Source organism: Dunckerocampus dactyliophorus, chromosome 5, assembly GCF_027744805.1.
Source record: "Dunckerocampus dactyliophorus isolate RoL2022-P2 chromosome 5, RoL_Ddac_1.1, whole genome shotgun sequence".
NCBI classification, from domain to species: Eukaryota; Metazoa; Chordata; class Actinopteri; order Syngnathiformes; family Syngnathidae; genus Dunckerocampus; species Dunckerocampus dactyliophorus.
In genome coordinates, this window is record NC_072823.1 from 32,407,934 (window position 1) to 32,429,062 (window position 21,129).

General features: G+C 43.1%; 2 protein-coding genes across 16 annotated transcripts in view; one reads left to right on the top strand and one right to left on the bottom strand.

The window, feature by feature from the left end:
- The window catches only part of LOC129181164 (uncharacterized), a 61,401-nt gene that overhangs the window by 12,494 nt on the left and 27,778 nt on the right, over positions 1–21,129 (bottom strand). For 2 of the 10 annotated variants that reach the window (XM_054775938.1, XM_054775937.1), the window contains exon 4: positions 1,035–20,126. The gene's annotated coding sequence lies outside the window, so the exon portion shown is untranslated. Of the gene's footprint in view, positions 1–1,034; positions 20,127–21,129 lie in introns of those variants that run through there. The other 8 variants (XR_008570378.1, XR_008570376.1, XR_008570375.1 and 5 more) reach the window with 8 other exon arrangements.
- LOC129181166 (tetraspanin-18-like) lies at positions 10,267–17,207 on the top strand. 6 transcript variants are annotated; one of them, XM_054775945.1, is made up of 8 exons: positions 10,267–10,410; positions 11,275–11,373; positions 12,786–12,980; positions 14,091–14,165; positions 14,241–14,384; positions 14,842–14,997; positions 16,065–16,148; positions 16,296–17,199. In XM_054775945.1, the coding sequence occupies exons 2-8, from the start codon at positions 11,314–11,316 to the stop codon at positions 16,338–16,340; spliced, it is 759 nt and encodes a 252-aa protein (XP_054631920.1). In that variant the 5' UTR covers positions 10,267–10,410; positions 11,275–11,313; the 3' UTR covers positions 16,341–17,199. The 6 variants fall into 6 exon arrangements, with proteins under 6 accessions (XP_054631920.1, XP_054631919.1, XP_054631922.1 ...); XM_054775944.1 differs by lacking the exon at positions 10,267–10,410 and adding an exon at positions 11,021–11,075 and having other exon boundaries at positions 16,296–17,203; XM_054775947.1 differs by lacking the exons at positions 10,267–10,410; positions 12,786–12,980 and adding an exon at positions 11,023–11,075 and having other exon boundaries at positions 16,296–17,207.

A 21,129-nucleotide genomic window follows, 5' to 3' on the forward strand; every position in this document is an offset into this window, starting at 1 on the left:
ATTTGTCACCATGATATTTCAGTGTCATTCTTGTAACATTTTGAAACCTTGTTCTTCTTGGAACCTATTTTTTTCATAACATTTTGACTTTACACTTGGAAAATGACTGCAGACGTTTCCATGTTTGTCTTTCAGATTTCTTGGTAAATGATCTATTTATCAACAAGAACAACAACAACAAAAGGAAATACAGCTATCTACCTGTATCTTAATTACATTTTTACAATGTGCTGTGGGCCAATAAAAAAAAATGGATGGCCCCATGCTCGCACTTTGGACTTTGGACCCCTGTGTTAGTGGCTAAGTGTTGTCCCAGGGCCGGTAATGCTGCACCAACCACTTTTAAAAGTGTCAGGATACCCCCACTAATTAACACTGTTTATAATGACAGGATGATTCGATACACTTGCACGAAACCAACACAAGAGCTATATAAAGTATTCTTGCTTGATTTGATGATAATGGCGACACCCATAAAGGTATGCATTGAACAATATTGTCATTGTGGTAGTGGGGTGTGTCTTTTTTTTTTGTTAATAATATTTTGACTTGTGTAGCTGAATATGAAAAAATGAAACGAAAATGCAGGGCGGTTCTGCAGCCCTCCTACAATTAGGGACCGGCGCTGATGTAAATGTAGTCACCGGATCAAAACATGAAGTAACTCAGTGCCTCATTTTGGTTCTAAAGAAATGCAGGTGGTGGGATCGTGCAAGTAACGTCTCCATCGCTGCTGGTTTCACTGAGATGGTTAGGACAGTTTCTTGTGGATTTTATTTCATATTGGTGAAGGTAATACTTAGTTATCATTTTATTTATACAAATGAGTATAAGGGCCACATAAATTTAAAAAAACTGAGATTTTGAGAAGAAAGTCATACATTTATGAGAAGAAAGTCGTATGACTTTCTTGGAGTAAATTAAAAAACTTTTGAAATTTACAAGAAAAACAGGCAACTGAGTTGTTTTTTATTAGAAGAGAACACATACACATACAACAAGCTTACAAAGAGTATAGACATAGAAATATGGCAACAACTTCCAGTCAGTTCAAGAGAATGTCAGAACAGGCTCTTGTAGAGGATTGAAAAAACAAATAGGAAGTCAAATAGAAAAGGCAAACGATAAGAAAATTGCAAAAAAACAAAGAAATTGAAAGTTGAATTAACAAGGGGTTTTCCATTAGATTCAAAACATTCATTGTGTCTGATCATTCCACAGCTTGGTTTTTGCCTAATAAATTTGAGAGAAGACAAGAAGTGGCGGAAGGATGGTGAAGGATGGTGTGATTTTAAAAAAAATCGGCATTTATGAATTAAAAAATTACCCAATTTTTACCCTTGAATTACATTCAAGGCATTTTGATGTTTTTTCTCCTTTCCTTAAAGCACCAAAAGTACACTAGGTCCCCAACTTACGAACACAATTGGTTCCAGACGACCGTTCTTAAGTGTAATTGTTATTATTATATTAGCAATGATATAGGTACTACATGTACGTGTATACATATACAGTATATGTGTATGTATGTAAATATGAGTTTGGATGCAGTAGTGATATTAAACCAGGATAATGAATGAAAAAAACAATAATAAAAGTGATATAATAATACGTAATGATAAATGTTATTTACCTTTGAAGAGGAGTGGTCCAGCATACGTCGTTGTGGAGGAGTTGGAGGAGGAGATATTGAAAAAAAGGACAAATGGTGGTGGTGGTTAGACTCTTCTAAAAGAGGTAGTGTTCTGTGGGTGGTGTAGAATTAAGCAGGCCTATTAACTCTTCATCAACTTTAATCACATGCTCTGTCCGGGTTGTATCATAAAGCTAACACTTAGCTTTCTATTTAGCAGAAGCTTTCTCTGCCCAGCGTCTGTTGGTCCCATTAGCAGTGTCACAGTGCCCTCTACTGGTCAAGCATGTACAGTAGCAGTAGAAATACTGATTCCTAAGCACTACAAGGCAAAATAAAATAAAATATAAACCAGTCGGCTTGTGTTCGTATCAGCGAGTGTTCGCTAGTCGGGTGTTCGTAAGTTGGGGACCTAGTGTAATAATAATTTTGGAATCTTGGGGAAAACCCAGTACATCATCCCGTAATGCTTTACTGTACATACACTCAAACAACAGCAAGTATTCAGTTGTCTTAATAAGGCGGGGTCGTGACGGGGAAGGACGTGTATGGCAGGAGCTCTGTTGATGATATTGGAAATTGTAACTATTTAGGTGCTTTCCTGTCTACAATTCATGAACACAAGGTCAGCGCCACTTGCTGAATCCCCCAACTTTAACTAGGATAGGCGAGAGGAACAGATTCCTTGAAATACACTAGATAGAAGTATCGATACCTGCTGGCAAGTCTAGCTAACTAGTGAACTGCTGAAGTCCAAAGAGGTCACCGAGCAACAATGCCAAACAGAGCAAAATTGTTACAATAGGATTGTAATGTTTATACTTAGCACACGTTGCAAGGGGAATGTTTGGTGTGGGGAACACGGTACAGGAAGTCAGTCGGGCTATGTACATGTGCGAATGGTGACTGCTGTAAGTTCTGAATAAAGTTCAAGTGAGCAAGTGTACTGCTCTAACCGTCCACTCTTTATGGTTCAGGAAGTAACGGACTAGAGTGAAACATGGTGGCAGCGGTACTTAGTGTACTTTAAGGCAGCTGACAGCTAACGAGATGATGCTGCTAACAAGTTAGCGAGGCTAACAGAAGCTAACGGCAAGAGACTGCAACAGTGTGTACAGAGGAGGAATCACACAAGATGGAGCAGCTTCGACCTCTGCCGATACTTTGTTTGGACTCTACCAACTTGGCGAAGACGTGGAAATGTTGGAAAGAGGAGTTTATTCTGTACATGGACCTGACTATGCCGGACGCAGAGGAGTCTACAAAAGTCAAGCTTTTCTATTATCTCATCGGCGAGAGCGGGAGGGAGTTGCTAAACACGCTCGAGAGCGGCAGTGCATCTGCGAGGAGGAGCGTGAGTGCAATGATGTTGCTGTTTGATGGACACTGCTACCCTAAACTGAATGAGAGAGTGGAAAGATACAATTTTTTGTACGGAATCAGGAACTGTAAGAAAATATAGACAAGTGTGCCACTGAATTGAAAGTTTTTACCAGCACCTGCAATTTTGGAGACATAAAAGACTCTAAGAGATCGGATAGTGTGTGGCACGAACAGCTCAGTAATGAGAGAGAGGCTGCTCAGGGAGGAGAATTTAACCCTGGAAAAGTGCCTACAAATATATAGGGCCACAGAGCTGTCAAAAGAAGACAGCAGAATGTTGCAAGGCCAGAACTGTGAAGAAATACATGCAGTGCAGAAAACGACAACACAAGACAGAAGAGATCAGTTGCAACTTCTGTGGTAGAACACATGCAAGAAATAAAAAACTGTGTCCAGCTTTCAGAAAGACTTGTAAGAAGTGTGGCAAAGAAAATCATTTTGCTGCTAAATGCAGATCACAGGCACAGCAACACAGAAGTCAGAGAGCCGTGCATGCTGTCACAGAGGATGTGGAATTATGTGATGACATTGCCACAGTAACAGAGTCGAGCAAGAAGCAGGAAGTAGTGAATAAACTGCAGGAAAACAAAAGGCAAAGCCAACAACTTTTTGCAGGCATGTTGCTGAACAGAAAGCTGATCGACTTCCAAATTGACTGTGAAGCCACCTGCAATGTTATGCTGATACAACTGCTGAATCCTGACACACTAGAACCTACAGAGAAGGTGCTGCTCCTGTACAACAAGAGTAGACTTTGGCCACTGGGAAAGTGCAAAGTCAAAATCAGAAATCCACGTAACAACAAATGATACAGGTTGGAATTTCAAGTGGTGGACCAGAAAGGCAAGCTTCCTTTAATTGGCAGGAAGGCTTGTGAAGCAATGAAGCCGATTAAAGTCCAATATGACAACATTCTGGCTGTGGACAGTATTGTGAAGGAAAGCTGTGCAGAAAGAGACAGATGCAATGTAAACATGACACTGGCAGAGATTAAAGCGGAATATGAGGATGTCTTCGAGGTTGTGGGGTGCCTCGAAGGGGAGTACCACCTGGAACTGGATACGAGTGTATTCCCTGTGAAACTGCCTAAAGGCAGAGTGCCAGTTGCTCTGTTAACACCACTCAAAGCAGAACTTGGAGAACTACAGAAGAATGGAATTATTGCACCAGTGGAATGCAGTACAGACTGGATAAGCAGCATGGGGACGGTGACCAAGCCCAATGGAAAACCGAGAATCTGCATAGATCCTAAACTACTGAACTGGGTGCTGAAAAGAAGCCATTTTCCTCTCGCTACCATTGTTGTATGTATGTACTTTATTTATCCCACAGCGGGGAAATTTACTTGTTACAGCAGCAAGACAAGTAAAGAGTACAGTGTAAAGAATACATAGTGTCTACAACATGGTTCAGGTGGTGCAGGTGTTGTAGAGCCTGACAGCGGTCGGTATGAAGGACCTGTGGAACCTCTCCTTCTTACACCGTGGGTGTAACAGTCTGCTGCTGAAGGAGCTGCTAAGGGAACCCACAGTGTCATGTAGCGGGTAGTGTCATGTAGCCTCTGGACCATTGATGACATACCAGAACTCTCAAAAGCGAAGGTGTTCACGGTTTGTGATGTCAAGCATGGGTTTTGGCACATTAAGCTGAGTGAAGAGTCAAGTTACATCACAACTTTTGCAACCCCATCTGGCCGGTTCCGTTGGCTCAGGTTGTCAATGGGAATCAGTTCGGCTCCAGAAGTGTTCCAGCGTAAACTCATGAAGGCATCTGAGGGGTTGAGAGGTGTGTACATTATTGCTGATGATGTGCTCATCACTGGGGAAGGTGAAACAAAGACAGAGGCTGACAGAGATCATGATGCTAACTTGAGGTGTTTCCTAGCTAGATGCGGGGAGAAAAACATTAGACTAAATGCTGACAAGTTTAAACTCAGACAACGGTCTGTGCCTTACATTGGTCATTTGTTGACGGCAGAAGGTCTCCAGATTGACCCGGAGAAAGTGCGGCCGATTAGTGAGTTGCCCAGACCGACTGATGTTAAAGGAGTTCAGAGGCTTGTAGGTATGGTGAACTACCTGTCCAAATTCTTTGATCATCTATCGGATGACTGTGAGGTGTTGAGACAGCTTACACACAGAGACAATATGTGGGAATGGACAGATGTGCAAGAGACAGCATTTCAGAGGCTAAAAGATAAAATAACGAAGGCACCTGTGTTGAAGTAGGGTGTAGAACTTACACTACAGTGTGATGCGTCAGACACAGGCCTTGGGGCTGCTCTAACTCAGAATGGCAGTCCTGTAGCATTTAGTTTGATAGAGATAGAGATTGAGATTGAGATTGAGAAGATTGAGAAGGAATGTTTGGCTATAGTTTTTGGAATGGAAAAATTCCACCAATATACTTACGGCAGAAAGGTGACAGTGCAGAGTGATCACAAGCCACTGGAGAACATACTCAGAAAGTCACTGCTTAGTGCACCTAAGAGGTTGCAGAGGATGCTTCTAAAGCTGCAAAGATCGGACTGTAGTTTATGTGCCAGGGAAAGAAATGTTATTGGCAGACATATTGAGCAGAGCATATTTGCAAGACAGCACAAAAGGTGATGTGGAGGCAGAGATTGAGACTGTAAACATGGTCAATTACTTGCCTATATCTACGGAGAGGTTAGCGTCCATTAGAGAGGCCACTAGAGAGGACACTAAACTGCAGAAAGTCATAGGCTTTATTCTGTCAGGATGGCCGCAGAGTAAACATGACATGCCACAAGATATTCAGCACTACTACTCGTTTCAGGATGAACTCAGTGTGCAGGATGGTATTGTGTTCACAGGTGAAAGAGCAGTGATACCAGATAAGCTTAGGGCTGATTTCACACACTGCATTCACTCATCACATCGAGAAGTCGAGGGATGTCTCAGGAGAGCACGTGAATGTGCATATTGGCAAGGCATGAATGACCAGATGAGGACATTCATCTTGGGATGTGACATTTGTAGATCTGTCGACCCCAAGCAGCAGAGAGACACTAAGACCCCATGATATGGCGTATAGACCATGGGCCAAGGTTGGGACGGATCTGTTTAAGTGGAACAACAGAGACTTTTTGATTACAGTGGATTATTACTCCAATTTCTGGGAGGTGGATTACCTGCCAGACACGAAAAGTATCACGGTAATTAGAAAGCTGAAAGCGCATTTTGCACGACAGGGCATACCGGATGTAGTCGTGTCAGACAATGGACTGCAATATTCGTCTGTAGAGTTTCAGAAATTCAGCCAGAGATGGGAGTTCGAGCACAGAACATCTTCACCGGGATACCCGCAGAGCAATGGGAAGGCCGAGTCCGTAGTGAAAACTGCCAAGCATCTAATGCAGAAAGCTCAAGCTGCTGGGCAGGATCCATACTTGCCTATACTGGACCACCGCAACACACCGAGCCAGGGCCTGGAAGCAAGTCCAGCACAGAGACTGTTAAGTAGGAGGACTCGGACCCTGCTGCCAACAAAGGACACACTCTTGACACTGAGGGTGATACACTGTGAGCAAGGACTAAAGGACAACAGCCGGAGACAACAGAGATACTACAACCGCTCAGTAAGGGACCTGGACTGTCTCAAGAGTGGTGACAGTGTGAGAGTCCAGCCAAGGTAGTGAAGGCTGTGAGTCCAAGTGGAGTCAGGAGGAGTCCTGCGGAGGAATCGCCGACACCTCCAGATCAACCACGCACCTGCCACACCTCCACGCACGTGCAGGACCGGGTGAGGACACATCCAATCGGATGAGTCAGCAGCGCGGAGGGGACCATTCTGTTACTGTGACGTGGTCTGGTCGGAGAGTTATTCGTCCATACTACCTTAAGGATTATTCACAGTGACTTTTTCTATAATGGTTTGTCTTATAGGTACATGTTCAAAAAAAGGAAAGAAAAGTGAAAAGTGAATTTGATGCAAGTCTTGGTGTAGAATGACCATTCACTAGAATAGCTGGGGAAAGAAATATGTCAGAGTAATTTTCCATTAGTTTGTGTGTTGATTTAAAATATACAAAAGAAAGTTGAATTTCATAATGTGATATGTTTGGCAATGTGTGTGCATTCTTTAAGTTTCTGTCATTATTACAATTGCTATGTTTTGGGATATACTGAAAAAAAAGGGGAAAAAAAAGAGAAATGATGTTAGAGTAGGATTGTAATGGGAATGTTTATACTTAGCACACGTTGCAAGGGGAATGTTTGGTGTGGGGAACACGGTACAGGAAGTCAGTCGGGCTATGTACATGTGTGAATGGTGACTGCTGTAAGTTCCGAATAAAGTTCAAGTGAGCAAGTGTACTGCTCTAACCGTCCACTCTTTATGGTTCAGGAAGTAACGGACTAGAGTGAAGCAAAAATGACACTGGTTCTGGATTTCCTAATAAAAAAAACAACTTCAGGATCTCAAGGGGACTCGGACAACGAAGCAACTGAAACAATCAAAGATATTTTCAAGAGGATGACACAAGTATTGAATCATGTCTTGGATAGAGGAAGGAAGGATCTATCGATTCTGGAAACAGAAATTAAATGTGATTACAGTAGCCTCCATGAAGTCATGTAGTGGCGTCACACCAGTAATGGTGTCACAAACATTCTGGAAGAAAATATAGCACAGAGCAAGGCTATCAAAGCGCTAAGAAAAGAAGTCAAGCAGTTGCAAGATGAAAAGGCAGATTTGAGCGCTGCTCCTAAGGAGGTTAAATACCCTATGGAAGATATCAAGGCTCTGCAGGACGATATTAAGGAAGTGTTGAATGACAATGCTGCCTTAGGGAAGCTAAAAACCCTAAAGGAAATACAGCATTATGCAAGGATGTTAAGGTTCTGCAGGATGATATCAGGGCATTTTTGGACGATAACGCTGCCTTGCGCACTGCTCTCAAGGAGGCTAGAAACCCTATGGAAGCTGCCTCGTGTGCTGATCTTAAAGACGCTGTAGACCCCACGAAACAAAATAGAGCATTATGCAATAATGTCAACATTCTACAGGATGATATCAAGGCACTATTGAAGGATAATCCTCCCTTTCTCACCACCCTCGAGGAAGAGAACGAAGCAAAGGAGAATATCCATCCATCCATTTTCTATGCCGCTTCTCCTCATTAGGGTCGCGGGTGTATGCTGGAGCCTATCCCAGCTGACTGGTGTCCAGCCAATGGCAGGGCACATATAGACAACCACTCACATTCATACCTATGGACCATTTAGAGTCTCCAATGAAGCTAACATGCATGTTTTTGGAATGTGGGAGGAAGCCGGAGTACCCAGAAATCCCCCCCACACACGGGGAGAACATGCAAACTCCACACAGAAACGCCCAAGGGAGAATCCAACCCAGACTGTCACTGTGTGGCCAACATGCTAACCACCAGACATAGTCTCTCCAACGTGTCCTGGGTCTTCCCCGAGGCCTTCTACCGGTCGGACTTGCCCTGAACACCTCCCCAGGGTGCCCAAGCCACCTCATCTGGCTCCTCTCAATGCGGAGGAGTAGCGGTTCTACTCTGAGTCGCTCCCAGATGACAGTGCTTCTCACCTTATCTCTAAGGGAGAGCCCAGCCACCCTACGGAGAAAACTCATTTCGGCCGCTTGTATCCGCCATCTTGTCCTTTGGGTCACTACCCAAAGCTCATGACCATAGGTGATGGTAGGAACGTAGATTGACCGGTAAATTGAGAGCTTTGCCTTTTGGCTTAGCTCTCTCTTCACCACAACATCTACATCAAACTAAATGGAGGTCCAGGAGATGCAAGAGTGCTTGTTGTCCAAGACATCAGCGATCTGGATGCCTATTAAAGATCATATTACTATGACAAGAAGCATAATGGAGGACACACCCTACAGGACAGACCAATGGAGCTAGAAGGACCACATTCAATAACAATAACTTGGATATAATTGTTGCAAGGGCCGGCTCAGTTAAGAGGAACTCGTGTATCTGTACTCAGCGTCACTCACGGTGCAACACCGAAGACGGAGGATGTGCATATCAACAGGGGAGAAAGGATGGGATGTATAGAAAGAAAAGGAAAAGGAAAGGGAAAAGAAAATATTAGCAATTGATGTGATACAAAGACGGGGTAGGATTAAATAAACTCTGCTTCTTCCTACTCCTTTCAGACATGTGAAACAACACAAAGCATTCTATATATAATATAATCTAATTCAACCCAATCAAAACCAAAATTTATGTGACCTTTGAGTTTGGGCGTGTGGAGGGAGCGGGGTAAGGAAGGCAGAAGTGACGTGATGCTAATCCATGCTAATCCATTTGTGCTCAACTGCCGTGTTTTGCTGCCCTGTTGTAAATAAAAGCTTGTCTGAAGCAAGAGGAATGTTTCCTTCCGTCCAGAAGAGCTGTGCTCTATTTTCCCTCCCGCACACACGACACCGAAAAACGTTATTCTGGCACTGACTTTTTAAAAAAGTTGTAAAATTAGGAGGAAAAAGTCAGAAGAAAAAAAAGTTGTATTATTCGGTCACATAAGTCCCCCTTTTTCATTTTCTTCTCGCAATTTAACTTGTTAGCTTTTCAAAAAATAATGTCTTTTTTTTATTTCAACATTGTTACCAAAATGAATTTATTATCATATTTTTTTCAAATTAGAAATTGTTTTTTTCCTCGTAATATTTTGACTTTACTCTGGTAAAAATTTCTGTTGTTTTTTTTTTTGTATAATTTTCCAGATATTTCAACTTCTTTTGTCTTTATTCCCACGCTATACATTTTCCCCCAACCTAAGTTTCCAAATATTGCAACTTTATTTGTTTTTGACTTTAAAAAAAACGTTAATATTTCAACGTCTTGCTGCTAATATGACATTTTTCCTCATACTATTACCTAAAAAAATAATACTTCTTGAATAATGATGACTTTTTTTCCTTGCTAGATTACAATCATTTTCTCAATATTTTGACTTTTGCTTGATTGTCCCATTTTTGCTGCTGTTGTTCTTTGAAGTTTCAAAGCAAAGCAAATGGCCCCGGGACCGCACTTTGGACACCCAAAGCGATCCTCAATGCTTAACATGAACATAGAAGTATAATAATACCTCTGACAGCGTCAAAAATGACTTATTATTGGCACACATTGAATGAATGAATTTAACGAACAACTTAGGTGATTTCCTTAAGATTATTATTTTGTTGTTGACAAATTTGAAGGTCACACGCACACAAAAAAAAACTAACAAAGCAGGCGTTGTGGTGACGTCACAGGCACACACGCATCTTGGTCGTGTTGGCTACATTCGACCAACGAAATAACACGCCTGCTTTTACAGTCACCTGGATGAAGGTGCTATGTTTTCCACACAACTGGGACGTTTCTTTGTGCCCCAAAAGTGACCAAGGTGAGCATAAAAGCAAACGTTACGCCACACGTCTTGGGGGACCTCCGGCCCTGCCAGCTAGCAAGTACGATGTGGAGTTCATCTGCTGCGCAAAATTCTTGCTTTGCCTAAAAGCATTTTCTGTAACTGTGCCAATAGTGTTGGACGTACTGATAAACATCAATTACACCTTTGCCGATAAGGTTTTGGACAAGAAGTTTGTAAGTATGGCTCATTCAGGGACACAGAAATTGAACAGTGTGACAAAAAGAAGTAATAGCGCTGTACGTCAGTCAACTGCAGCGATGGAAATTTCATCTCTTTTTAGATAGCCGGTTCTTTTGGCTCGGCTCACGAAACCGAGCCGGCTCTTTTGGCACTCTGTATTGTTTTGTCCTTAAATGTATTACCACCAATGTAAAAAAAGTTTTTCACTGTGCGTTTAACCCTGCTCAGTGTGGACAGAGACGCTGCCACACATCTTCACCAATGGCATTCGCTTTTAACAGAAAAAAGATGAGGAAAAAACTGATCGGCTCCCAATGACACAACCACGCTCCTGATGTTCATTTTAAAGAGACGGCTCCTACAGCCGAGTCGTTTGTGACCTACAAAGACAGCTGGGATAGGCTCCAGTGCAGTGAGGCCAAGCACTGTAGAAGGGAATGAAGCATAACATCGTTAAGGTTAAACACTGTTTATTCCCAATACAATGATTTTGTGTCTTTGATGGAGACTGAAATGAAATGATAGCTCCACGGCATGTTTCAACACAGAATATCTTGCTGTATGTTGCTGTTCTCATTGGAACGCCTTCTTGAGAACCTGGAAAACTGCAGCCGCTTGGTTTCATTAACCAGCACGTGTGTGGTATTTGTTTCCCAGGGACAAGGAGAGGCTTCAGCACGATTGACGACATCCATCATGGGCGACTGTGTAAACTGCATCCGACGTCTCTTGATCATCTGCAGCGCCATCATTGCTGTGAGTTCATTCTGGTCGAGCTTGATTCTGTTAAGCCGGGGGTGTGTGGCCCGGGGGGCCCCATTTGTGGCCCACAGCAACTTCTAAAAATATCATTGACCAAGAAAACAAAGAAAAAAAACAGCGCAGCAAAAATGGAAACATCAGCGGTAATTTTACAGGAACAAAAGTGAAAATAGTAAGAGGAAGTTGGAAAGTAAGAAAGAAAAAGTCATCATATTGTGACAAACAAAACAAAGCAGGCTGAGGTATTTTCTTGGGTCTCCATGGTTGTGCTTTTGGAGATGAATTTATCCATGTGTTTAAAAAGGGGGAAAAGGGGAGAAATAATCCTAGTCTTTACTAAGCCTTACTGTGCACATAGAAATCCTAAACTGGATTTTGATGATGAAGGTAGTTCCACTTAGTTGCCGGGGACATTTAAGTGAAGAGTTTGGCTTCTCAAAACAATGTGTTAAAGGCTAATATGGTTTCATGACCTCACAAATGGCTTGGTGTTCTATGTGCCCCCCACTGTACCGCTGCGCGCTGTCGCCTGCCCGAATTATTCATAAAGCATCTTCCGCTGTGGAACACGTACGTAAGCAAGGTGGCTGCGGAAGAGTGGCATTACCGCGAGTGTGTTCATCCCGTAGACATGAATGCACAGACGACAGTGCAGGGATACGGTGGGAATAACGCCAGGTGTTTCGTGAGGTCAGACTTTTTTTGACGGGGGCATTTGTGTGACGCAAATGTGTTACTCTTTTGAACACATATTGTTTGGACAAGCCAAACTCTTGACTTAATTGTCCCCAGCAACCAAGATCCGACCAGAACTGCACTTGGGAGACCCAAGTGGGGGTAAGCTGCTGTCATTGGACTACACTGCTGATGGGGATGTCATACAGCTTCATGTCAAAAAATCCCAACTATCCTGTTCATATAGGCTGACTAGAAATAAGACACATTCTTACGACAACAAGTTTTTGCAGTGTTCAACATAAAATGCATCGCACTCAACTGAGTGAGACACGCACTCGTTCCATTTCACAGTATTGTCTGCTAGAAATAAGCAGCTACTGGTCGGCCAGCTAAAATGTTTTTGGTTTTCCATGTTCTTAACTCGCAGCTCACAACTTGCCACTGTATTTTTGCAGATGACATAAACCCTGTACGCATGAAGAGAAAGCTAGCCCTACACAGGGCTGACATTATGCCATTCTCTCGCCTCTTTTTACCTGATAAAAAAAAGAAAAAGACTGAGTGTATTTGTTGTAAACGCTGATAGAATATGCTTACGCTATTATTAGAGTGGTGGACGGTTCCTACAGGGTGGAACTTCATTCTCAGAGATTGTCTTCCTCAGTAGCCATGTGCTAAGTGCTACATTGTCCAAGTCATGTCCCATCTACTCTTCTTTCATTTGTCAGCTGATTGGTGCTTTCATGATAGCAGTGTCAGTGTGGATCTTGATGGAAAACGATCCGATCGGACAAGTCTTGATGGGCAACTCCATGGTGAGCACTTCCGTCAACTGCGTCATGGTCTTGAGTGTGTTGGTCTTCCTTGTGGGCATCCTGGGATGCTTTGGAGCCATCCGTGAAAAGCAGTTCACCCTCAGCTTGGTGAGTCAAAGATGATGATGATGTTGTACACATGTTTAGGTTTTGCCTTGTGTGGGAGACACGAGGTGCACATGCTCATCCATGAGTAGGGGTCTTTTATCCATCCATCCATCCATTTTCTATACGGCTTCTCATTAGGGTTGCGGTGGTAGTCAAGAAAATGTTGCAGCTTTTCAAATAAAAGCTTTGATTCTTTTGCTTTGTGGATGACAACATTGAACATGCTGCCGTCAGCACGTGTACACAATACTTCATGCAGAAACTGAACCACCATTTTCTTTTTAGAATCGAGGTTGAAAAATTGTTCTTCCACACACGTGCAAGGCCGAACTGGATGAGGAAAAAAAAGCGTATTTAAGCAAAAATGCAAGCATAAGAATGGCTCATTGAAGTAGAATCCCAACATAAGGCATTCAAAAGAATCTTAATATGCACGATAGTCCGTTACAAAAACACCTGCTGCGTTTGCGGCCATTAGCCGCGCAAAGCTGAAATTGGACTGGGATAAGGTCGTGTACCCCTGCAACACCGGTGAGAACCAGCAGCATAGAAAGCTAATGAATGGAATATGGGTGTCGGGCTGGGCGATATATCGATATTTTAAAAATCGATATTTCTTTTCAACAAAAGAGAAACGTGTCGTTCATATCGGCAGACTGAATCTTGACACGGAGGTCTGTCTCACTCATCACTGCTGCCCCGCCCCCCTCCTGCTCTGTGACAGCCAAACCCTCGAGGCGCAATATCACCGCCGTGGGTTTCGTCCTGTCTGACAGAGCGGCATCTCAAACAGAAGTGTGTCCTAATCTTCATTAAATGAGCCTCATTGCGACTCGTCACTTAGCTGTGTCAGATCGTGTGATGGAAGGCGGATAAACAAATAGTTCTACCTACAAGATCAAAGGTGGCGGCTGGAGGCGAGGCTCGATGGAATTATTACTGACCACACTTTGAGAGGTGCGAGCTAATAAGATCAAATATTCAAAATAATTTGACAGAGAGGACTGTGCACCTGGAGACTGTGGCGACTTGGCGGCTAACTCGCTAGAGTTGATGTTGACAATGTGATTTTCACTGACGTTTTTTGTTCCCTCTGCTGGCTTTTTACAGTTCTTCATGGCCGTCAGCCTCATCTACGTGCTGCAGCTGCTCGGTCTCATCTTGGTCTTTGTAAACCGTGTAACAGTAAGCTCTGGTATCCAAAGTTTAAAGTGATTGTGGTTGGCTTAAACTTCTTTCATGTTCTCTTGCCTGTTTTAGCTCCAAAAGGAATCCTTAACTGAGCAACTGAGACTAGCATACGTCCCCAGCAACAAGAACGCACTCCAACTCTCCCCTGGACAAACAAATGACCAGTCTCTCCCAGAAACTTCTAAAGATCATTGGAAGAAAGTCATGGCTGAGGTGAGTCCTTACACTTCAGAGGCAAGTGTTTGTATCCCAGTCCCCGTGTTTCTGGCGGCTCGGTCAGGCGCCACATTTCCAGTGCGACCCTGCTGATGACCAACTCATGAAGTCCGGGTCTACCATGCAGGCTGAATTCCAGGTACACGGTCGATGGGCCGCTTCTGTTGGACGTCAAATGTGAAAGACGTTAAAGAAGTGTAGTATTCTACACAGGCACAATAATCCCGTGGAAAAACACGTGCTACTCTTGTGGCATCAGCAAGCTGAAAGCACCGTTTATGTCGACGTGTAATTGGACGTGAGAGCATGGCAGTATGAACCAGATCGGTGGCCACTCGAACGTTTGTTTTCGTCATTGTAGTCAAGACACGTAAAGACTGGAGAATCGTAATGAAGATATGCACACGTTAAAAAACGTGCAGTAAAAGGATCTCTCGTTCTTTTCTCATTTCAGTTTGGGTGCTGTGGAGTGAATGGCATGGAAGATTTCAAGAACGAAACTTATCGGGATGACTGCTGCAACACCCTGGAAAATCCAAGTCCTGCGCTGACAAGTTGCGAGGCATTCGATCTTGCCGACCCAGAAACCCACAAAGGATTTATGTTGGTGGTATGTTCTGATTCCATGTTTTTTTAAAATGACCTTCCATGGAGGTAATCGATGACATCCAGTATGACCAGATGACTGTTTTTCCATGATTTCTGGTTAATTCAGGATCAACTTGAAGTAGGGTGCCTGTACGGAACTTAAAAAAAAAAAAGTCGGAAAACTTTTTGGTTTTCCAGGCCTAAAAAGGTTGTCCATTTTCTGGAATGTCTGGAATTTGTTTTCACTTTCGACATTACAAATTCAAATGGTTGTAGCTTGATAATGGTGGGTGATAAAAGGCACAAACCTCAGCATGTGTGCAATGCGGGTGTCTTGTGCATTTCGTGTATGAAAAACTAGTGTGGCGGTTAACAAATGACATGCAGTCAAACGCTTTTTTTATGTAGCCCTCCCCGCCCCCACTCCATTCAGGCTCACCTTAAACAATTGTATTGCTTTTTTGTAAGTGCTCCAGGTTCTTCCTCCATCCAGTAAGTCCATCATGTCATTGCACGGCAGCAACTGCAGGCGCACTTCGGAGTTGTAATTGTCCCGTTTATCTGAACTGTGCAGATATCCTGAGCAAAGACGAGTAGCCTCGTATCTCCAAATATTAGGCGTCTGCCCTCGAAATAGAATTTGGCTGAATCCACAAATCCAAAGTTTGCTATATTAATACAGTTGCCCCTCGCCACGTCGTGCTATGATGGCCTTTCCAAAATGTATTCATGATTTTGTGGTTGAACTAAGACCTATTGTTCGTCAAAATACACACTAATTGTATGTACTTTTGGCTGAATGAAGCATTTTCCATTGTCGAAATGGCTGAGTGAACTAAAGTACCATTGTGAAGATATTGAAAGACAGCCATGTGTAGCATTCCGGTGTCATGTCTCGAGGAAAAGTGGATTTGGAAGGTCATAAACAGATTTTCCAAACTACGAAAAGCATCCTTTCATTCATAATGAATGCTACTTGGCAGAAATCCACTTATCATGGTGGGTTCTGGAACCAGTTAACCGGGATAAACGAGAGAATCTTTCTTTGCGGCTACAACCTGTCTCAGTTGTCATTCACTGTCTCCGCAGGGCTGCTATGAAAAAGTCCTTTCCGTCTATGAAACGTACCCCTTTATCGGGGCAGCGCTGGTCATTGTGCTCCTGGTCGTTGAGGTATGGAGAGCTTCTGTTTGAACAGGTTTTTTCTTCATACTACTTGTATGTTGAAAGGGTTGAACCGCAAATGAAAGAGTAGCATTTAGTATGGAGAGATCGCCATCTAGTGGTGGTGTTGCTGTTCAAACGTGTTCTTTCTTCCAGCTCTCTGCCATGTTCCTTGCTGTGATGCTCTACCGGGAAATCTAGCAGCAGCTCCCATCTGTGAAGTTTTTCGAGGAGGAAATGCAGGCAGAAAGACGATCATCGATCGACATTCGTTGCATTGAATGTGTTGTCTATTTAATGATCGGTGGGGGAACACGTGAAATTCTTAAGCTGTCATAGTTCACAGCTGGACTTGTGAGGCACTGGGTAACAAAGTAAAACACAATTGGAGGTAAAAATGCTGAGCTCAGTGCAAACGTATCATTTGTGGACCAGGTCTTGTAGATTGGGGGAAACGTAGACCTGACATGAGGACCAGCCTAAGAAGGCACTGCACTGACTTTTGGAATTTAAGAAAAATGTGCTCACATGTCTCACCTGTTGTTTTTTCTATTTGCATTTCAATTCTCTTTCATGTATATCTACAATTCTTTCCCTTTTAATATTGTATATTGCTAAAAATTCTTCCTTTGCTATGCCTTTTTCACAGCCACGTTTGTTTACAATGCATTGTACAAGCCCTGTAGTTGTCAGGCGAAGGCTAATAGCTCTTCACAGACCTCCCAGAATGTTATTTTCTGCTTATATGGTGTAGCTTCCTGCAGGACAGTGGCAACTAGGCATGTGCCACTTTATACGAAAACATCCCTGTTTGAAAACCACTAAAATGACCCATCATACTGGTGGCGTGTGATAGAAAGTGGAGGTCCACACAGCCACTACGTGGAAATACTCTGTTGGAACTGTGCTTCGAGATGTGTCAAAACTACAGGAGAGGGCTGTTATGATCCCAGTGGGCCCATGCCATGTTTGTGTATGCCTTTTAGGGCTTGTAAAGGCAATGGCATTTCAAATAAACCTGATGTGTATTACCAGTTCAGGACCTTTTGTCATTTAGCACAGATCACCCAATATGACATTGCAATGCAAAGTCTGCCATGATACCCTGGGAATGCATCTGGATGATGAATCGGACTGGACAGCCTGACATCTGTGGCAGAGCAAGGGACACTGAGGATGCGCCTTTCCATTGATTAGGTGTGCCTTGGTCCCCCAAATGACCCCCAAATCATGCTCAGCAATGTATTATTTTTGGAATATAATGCATAAAGGTATGAATATCGACTGGGGAATGTCGCCCAGGGTGTCTTCCAAGCAGTCAGGCTGTAACGTTTGAACTACTTGACCAGCTGCGGTCATCCCTCGCAACATTGCCATTGGAGTTTTGTAGCGTCACTCTTATTTGAGTATTTCAAAAGTATAATATATTCCATCCTGCTGCTTCATGTTTGAATCCGGCCTGTAGTTTTTTAATGCATATTTTACCTGTTTTTTGCCTTCAGCACATTCAAACATAAAAACGGCTAAATTGAGTAAACTGCAAATATAAGGCATTTGGAAGACTGTGTGCCGGCGACGTCCATCAGTCAAATATTATCCTCTTCAAGCAAATAGCCCGCAGAGGCTGGGTTCTTTGAAGGATGCAGACCCCCAAATGGGACACCGCTATCGGCTCTCCTGGAGTCAGACAGAGCTGTTTCCCATCAGCCATCCTTCTTATTCACCTCAGCTGCAGGAGGAAGTTGCTGGATTATTACCTTACCCATATGCCATTCGACGACCTCCTCGTCTTCCAAGACTTCTTGTTCTTTATTCGCCTTCCTGCTAGCCCAGTCGCCCGCCTGACTTACAGGTTCTGTTACTCTTTAGTTTCTAGTTTTACATTTTGTTGCGGTGCCCTTTTTCCTCATTTTTGAGTTCCGTCTTGCAGCTGTTTTTGGCATCATGAAAAGAGACTTTACACACCTGGGCTGGCCTTGCCTCTGCATCTTGGGATTTGTCCTTTTCGCCCCCACCCCAGATGTGACAATCGCAGAACCATTGACCAATGCATATCATTTTTATTTTTATTCATGTTTCCAAATAAAATGAAAACAACTAAAGCGGTACAATTTTCAAAACTGGAGACAAACGAAATCGATTCACAAGCTACGGACCAGCCACTTTATTGCCACAATTTTCTCATTTTCACTGAAAAGCTCTTCCACCAATTCAAGGAACCCGTCAAAGCAATCTCAGGCACGAGGATTCATGCTAACAAAGGTTTGGGCTTTGAGCTGGAAGGATATGAAATGACACAACTAGCGGCCTGTTCGTCAGTCACCATCTTCCAGTGTTCGTCATTTACAATGAACATCAGCATAAAAGACAGGTGCTGGCTACAAAGACTGCGCACGGAGGATAGTGTCAGCACTCTCAGGAAAGATCTAGAACAAAGATGGGAGAGTGTCTAGAGTGCAGAAAATGGATGAAGCATATGATCACTTTCTACAACAAGCAGCCATGGAAGACAAAAGGACTAAAAAAAACGCCTGGAATATTCTAGTCATGTACTAGATAAGAATAGAAATAAGATGAGATCAATATAAATAAACAGTGTTCTAAGGAACAGCACTAAGAAGGCAGACTATTTGATGGTGGGAAACACTAAGAACACTATAACAACACTATAAGGATGATATGAATGAGCTACTTGAAATGTTCAACAATTATTTAGGAAATATTGGACCTAAACTGGAAGAAGACATTCCAAAACTCCAGACAATGGACGACTGGAATGAATGATTGAATGATTTTCTCCCGCTGTGGCCCCTGCAGCTGAGGTGTCATCCCTGCCTGTCAGCCAGTGTGTGTTTCGATATTTTTAACCTTTGCAACAGGCAGGCGTCCTGAGCAAATGCACAGAATAAGGACAGACACAAGGGGACAATAAGTCATAACGATTGTCCACCACCCCCGTCTTCACTAGCTTTGTAACTGAAGGCAGACTGCCCAGGTGAGAGAGACATGAGGCTGAGCAGAGAAGAGGTGAAAGGGGCCTGTCCCGATGGTGTTTAAGAAGGAATCAGGAGTCAGTCTGCTGATTATAGCTCGTCAACGCTTAAATCTTGAAAGGGCTGCACCCAGGCAGAATACCAACTAGCAGTCAGCTAGCTAGAGTTGACTGTGTTTCGAGGGTGCAGTGGCTGACGTGAGTTGTGGCTGACAGCAACTCCTGTGTGCATGTTCACTGCACATGTCTTCTCTGCTTTTTCATGAACTGATTGTAGTGCATCGTCCACTGGTCGCTAGCTGTCGGTAATGTTACAATGATGAGACAATAGCCACTGCAGGAAGTAAAGTCACGCCCAGAAGTTTTGAAAATGACAAATACTAATTGTCACAAAGTCTTCTGCCTCAGGTGATTTGCATATACTCCAGTATGTTAAGGAAGAGTGATAAGATGAAGGGCAATTCATTGCAAAGTCCTCTTTGTCATGAAAATGAGCTTTCCACTGCATTTCAGCCCTGGCACAAAAGGACAAGCTGTGATTCTTTGGTGAGCATAAGTGAGACTGTCAACAAGGACAAAGGCTGAAGACGACCATGTCATCCTGAGTGAGTGAGAATAACAGACTGGAAGCTTTAAAAAGGGGTGCGGTGCTTTAAATATTTTTTTCCCCCACTGTTAACCATGGTTACCTGCAAGGAATTATGTGCAGTCATCATTGCTTTGCACAAAAAGGGCTTCACGAGAAAGGATATTGCTGCTAGTGAGATTGAACCGAAACCAACCTTGCATTAGATCATTAAGAACTTCAAGGAGAGAGGTTCAATTGTTGCTAAGAAGGTTTCAGGGTGCCCAAGGAAGTCCAGCAGTAGCAGGCAGGCGTGAGTGCATCTCAACGTCCAGTGAGCTGAAGACTTTTACAAGACGGTCTGGTGTCAAGAAGGGTGCATAGAAGCCACTTCTCTCCAGGCAAACATCAGACACAGGCTGGTATTACTCTGCAAAAGATACAGGTATTGGACTGATGAGGACGTCATTCTCAAGATTCAAGAGTTTTATTGTCACATGCACAGCAAAACAGGTAGTTATACTCTGCAATGAAATTCTTGTTCTGTTCATTCTCCCCCCAAAAAAGAAAGAAAACACAAGAAAATGAATAAGAACATAAGAAACATAAATACCAATAAATTAAGCAACAACAACAGAAGAGACATTAATACAGATAAATAATACAAATACAGTTAAACCTGTCTTAGCGGCCACCTTTATAGAACGGCCACCTGCCTATAGCAGCCACTGACAAATCCCCCGCAGCAAATGTACATGTTATAGACCCTGTGTATAGCAGTCACCTGTCCAACGCGGCCAGCGGCCACCCATTTTGTCTCCCTTGGTCAATATCTGACTGCATATAGCGGCCAAATTACCGACTCAAGTAGAAGCTTCATGCACGAAAAAGTTTTGTTTTTCAATCAATGAAGGCGTCGTGTGTAGACTTTAATTACTGAGTCCTAGCTCAGTCACAATCATTCACAAGATCCACACAAACTGTCAGTTGTTCCACATAAAAAAGCCGTCTTCTTTTGAGCTTGCTATTTCCTGGTCAAACATGTAACTTTAAGAGCATTTGCACCAAAACATTACCGCAAAGTATGCTGGGAACAGGACGTGCTCCCAGCGACGCTACAATAAAAAAAAACATACGCTAGCATGCATGCGGTAGCGGGAGCAAAACTGAGTTGGGTTGTACTTAATTGAAGTATTTTAGAATGTACTCACGTTATTTTTCATCAATCCTCATCCACAAATCCATCAAAGTCCTCATCTTCTGTATTCGACACAAACAAAGCCGTCTTCTTTTCCGTTCGCTACTAGTCTGTTAACTTGTCAGTGTTATTCAGCTCCGAAGCAAAGAAGGAAACTTCTCCTGTTGCTTCTGCCAACTTTATTTATTGAACGCGGCCACCAGACAGCAGCTCAGAACACACACACATCTCTCAG

Excerpts from the sequence above, each read along its gene's own strand:
- LOC129181166 (XM_054775942.1), top strand. The coding sequence starts at position 11,152 with ATGTTTCAACACAGAATATCTTGCTGTATGTTGCTGTTCTCATTGGAA. Across the intron at positions 12,981-14,090 it reads AGCAGTTCACCCTCAGCTTG|TTCTTCATGGCCGTCAGCCT; the intron begins GTGAGTCAAAGA and ends GGCTTTTTACAG. Across the intron at positions 14,166-14,240 it reads TCTTTGTAAACCGTGTAACA|CTCCAAAAGGAATCCTTAAC; the intron begins GTAAGCTCTGGT and ends TGCCTGTTTTAG.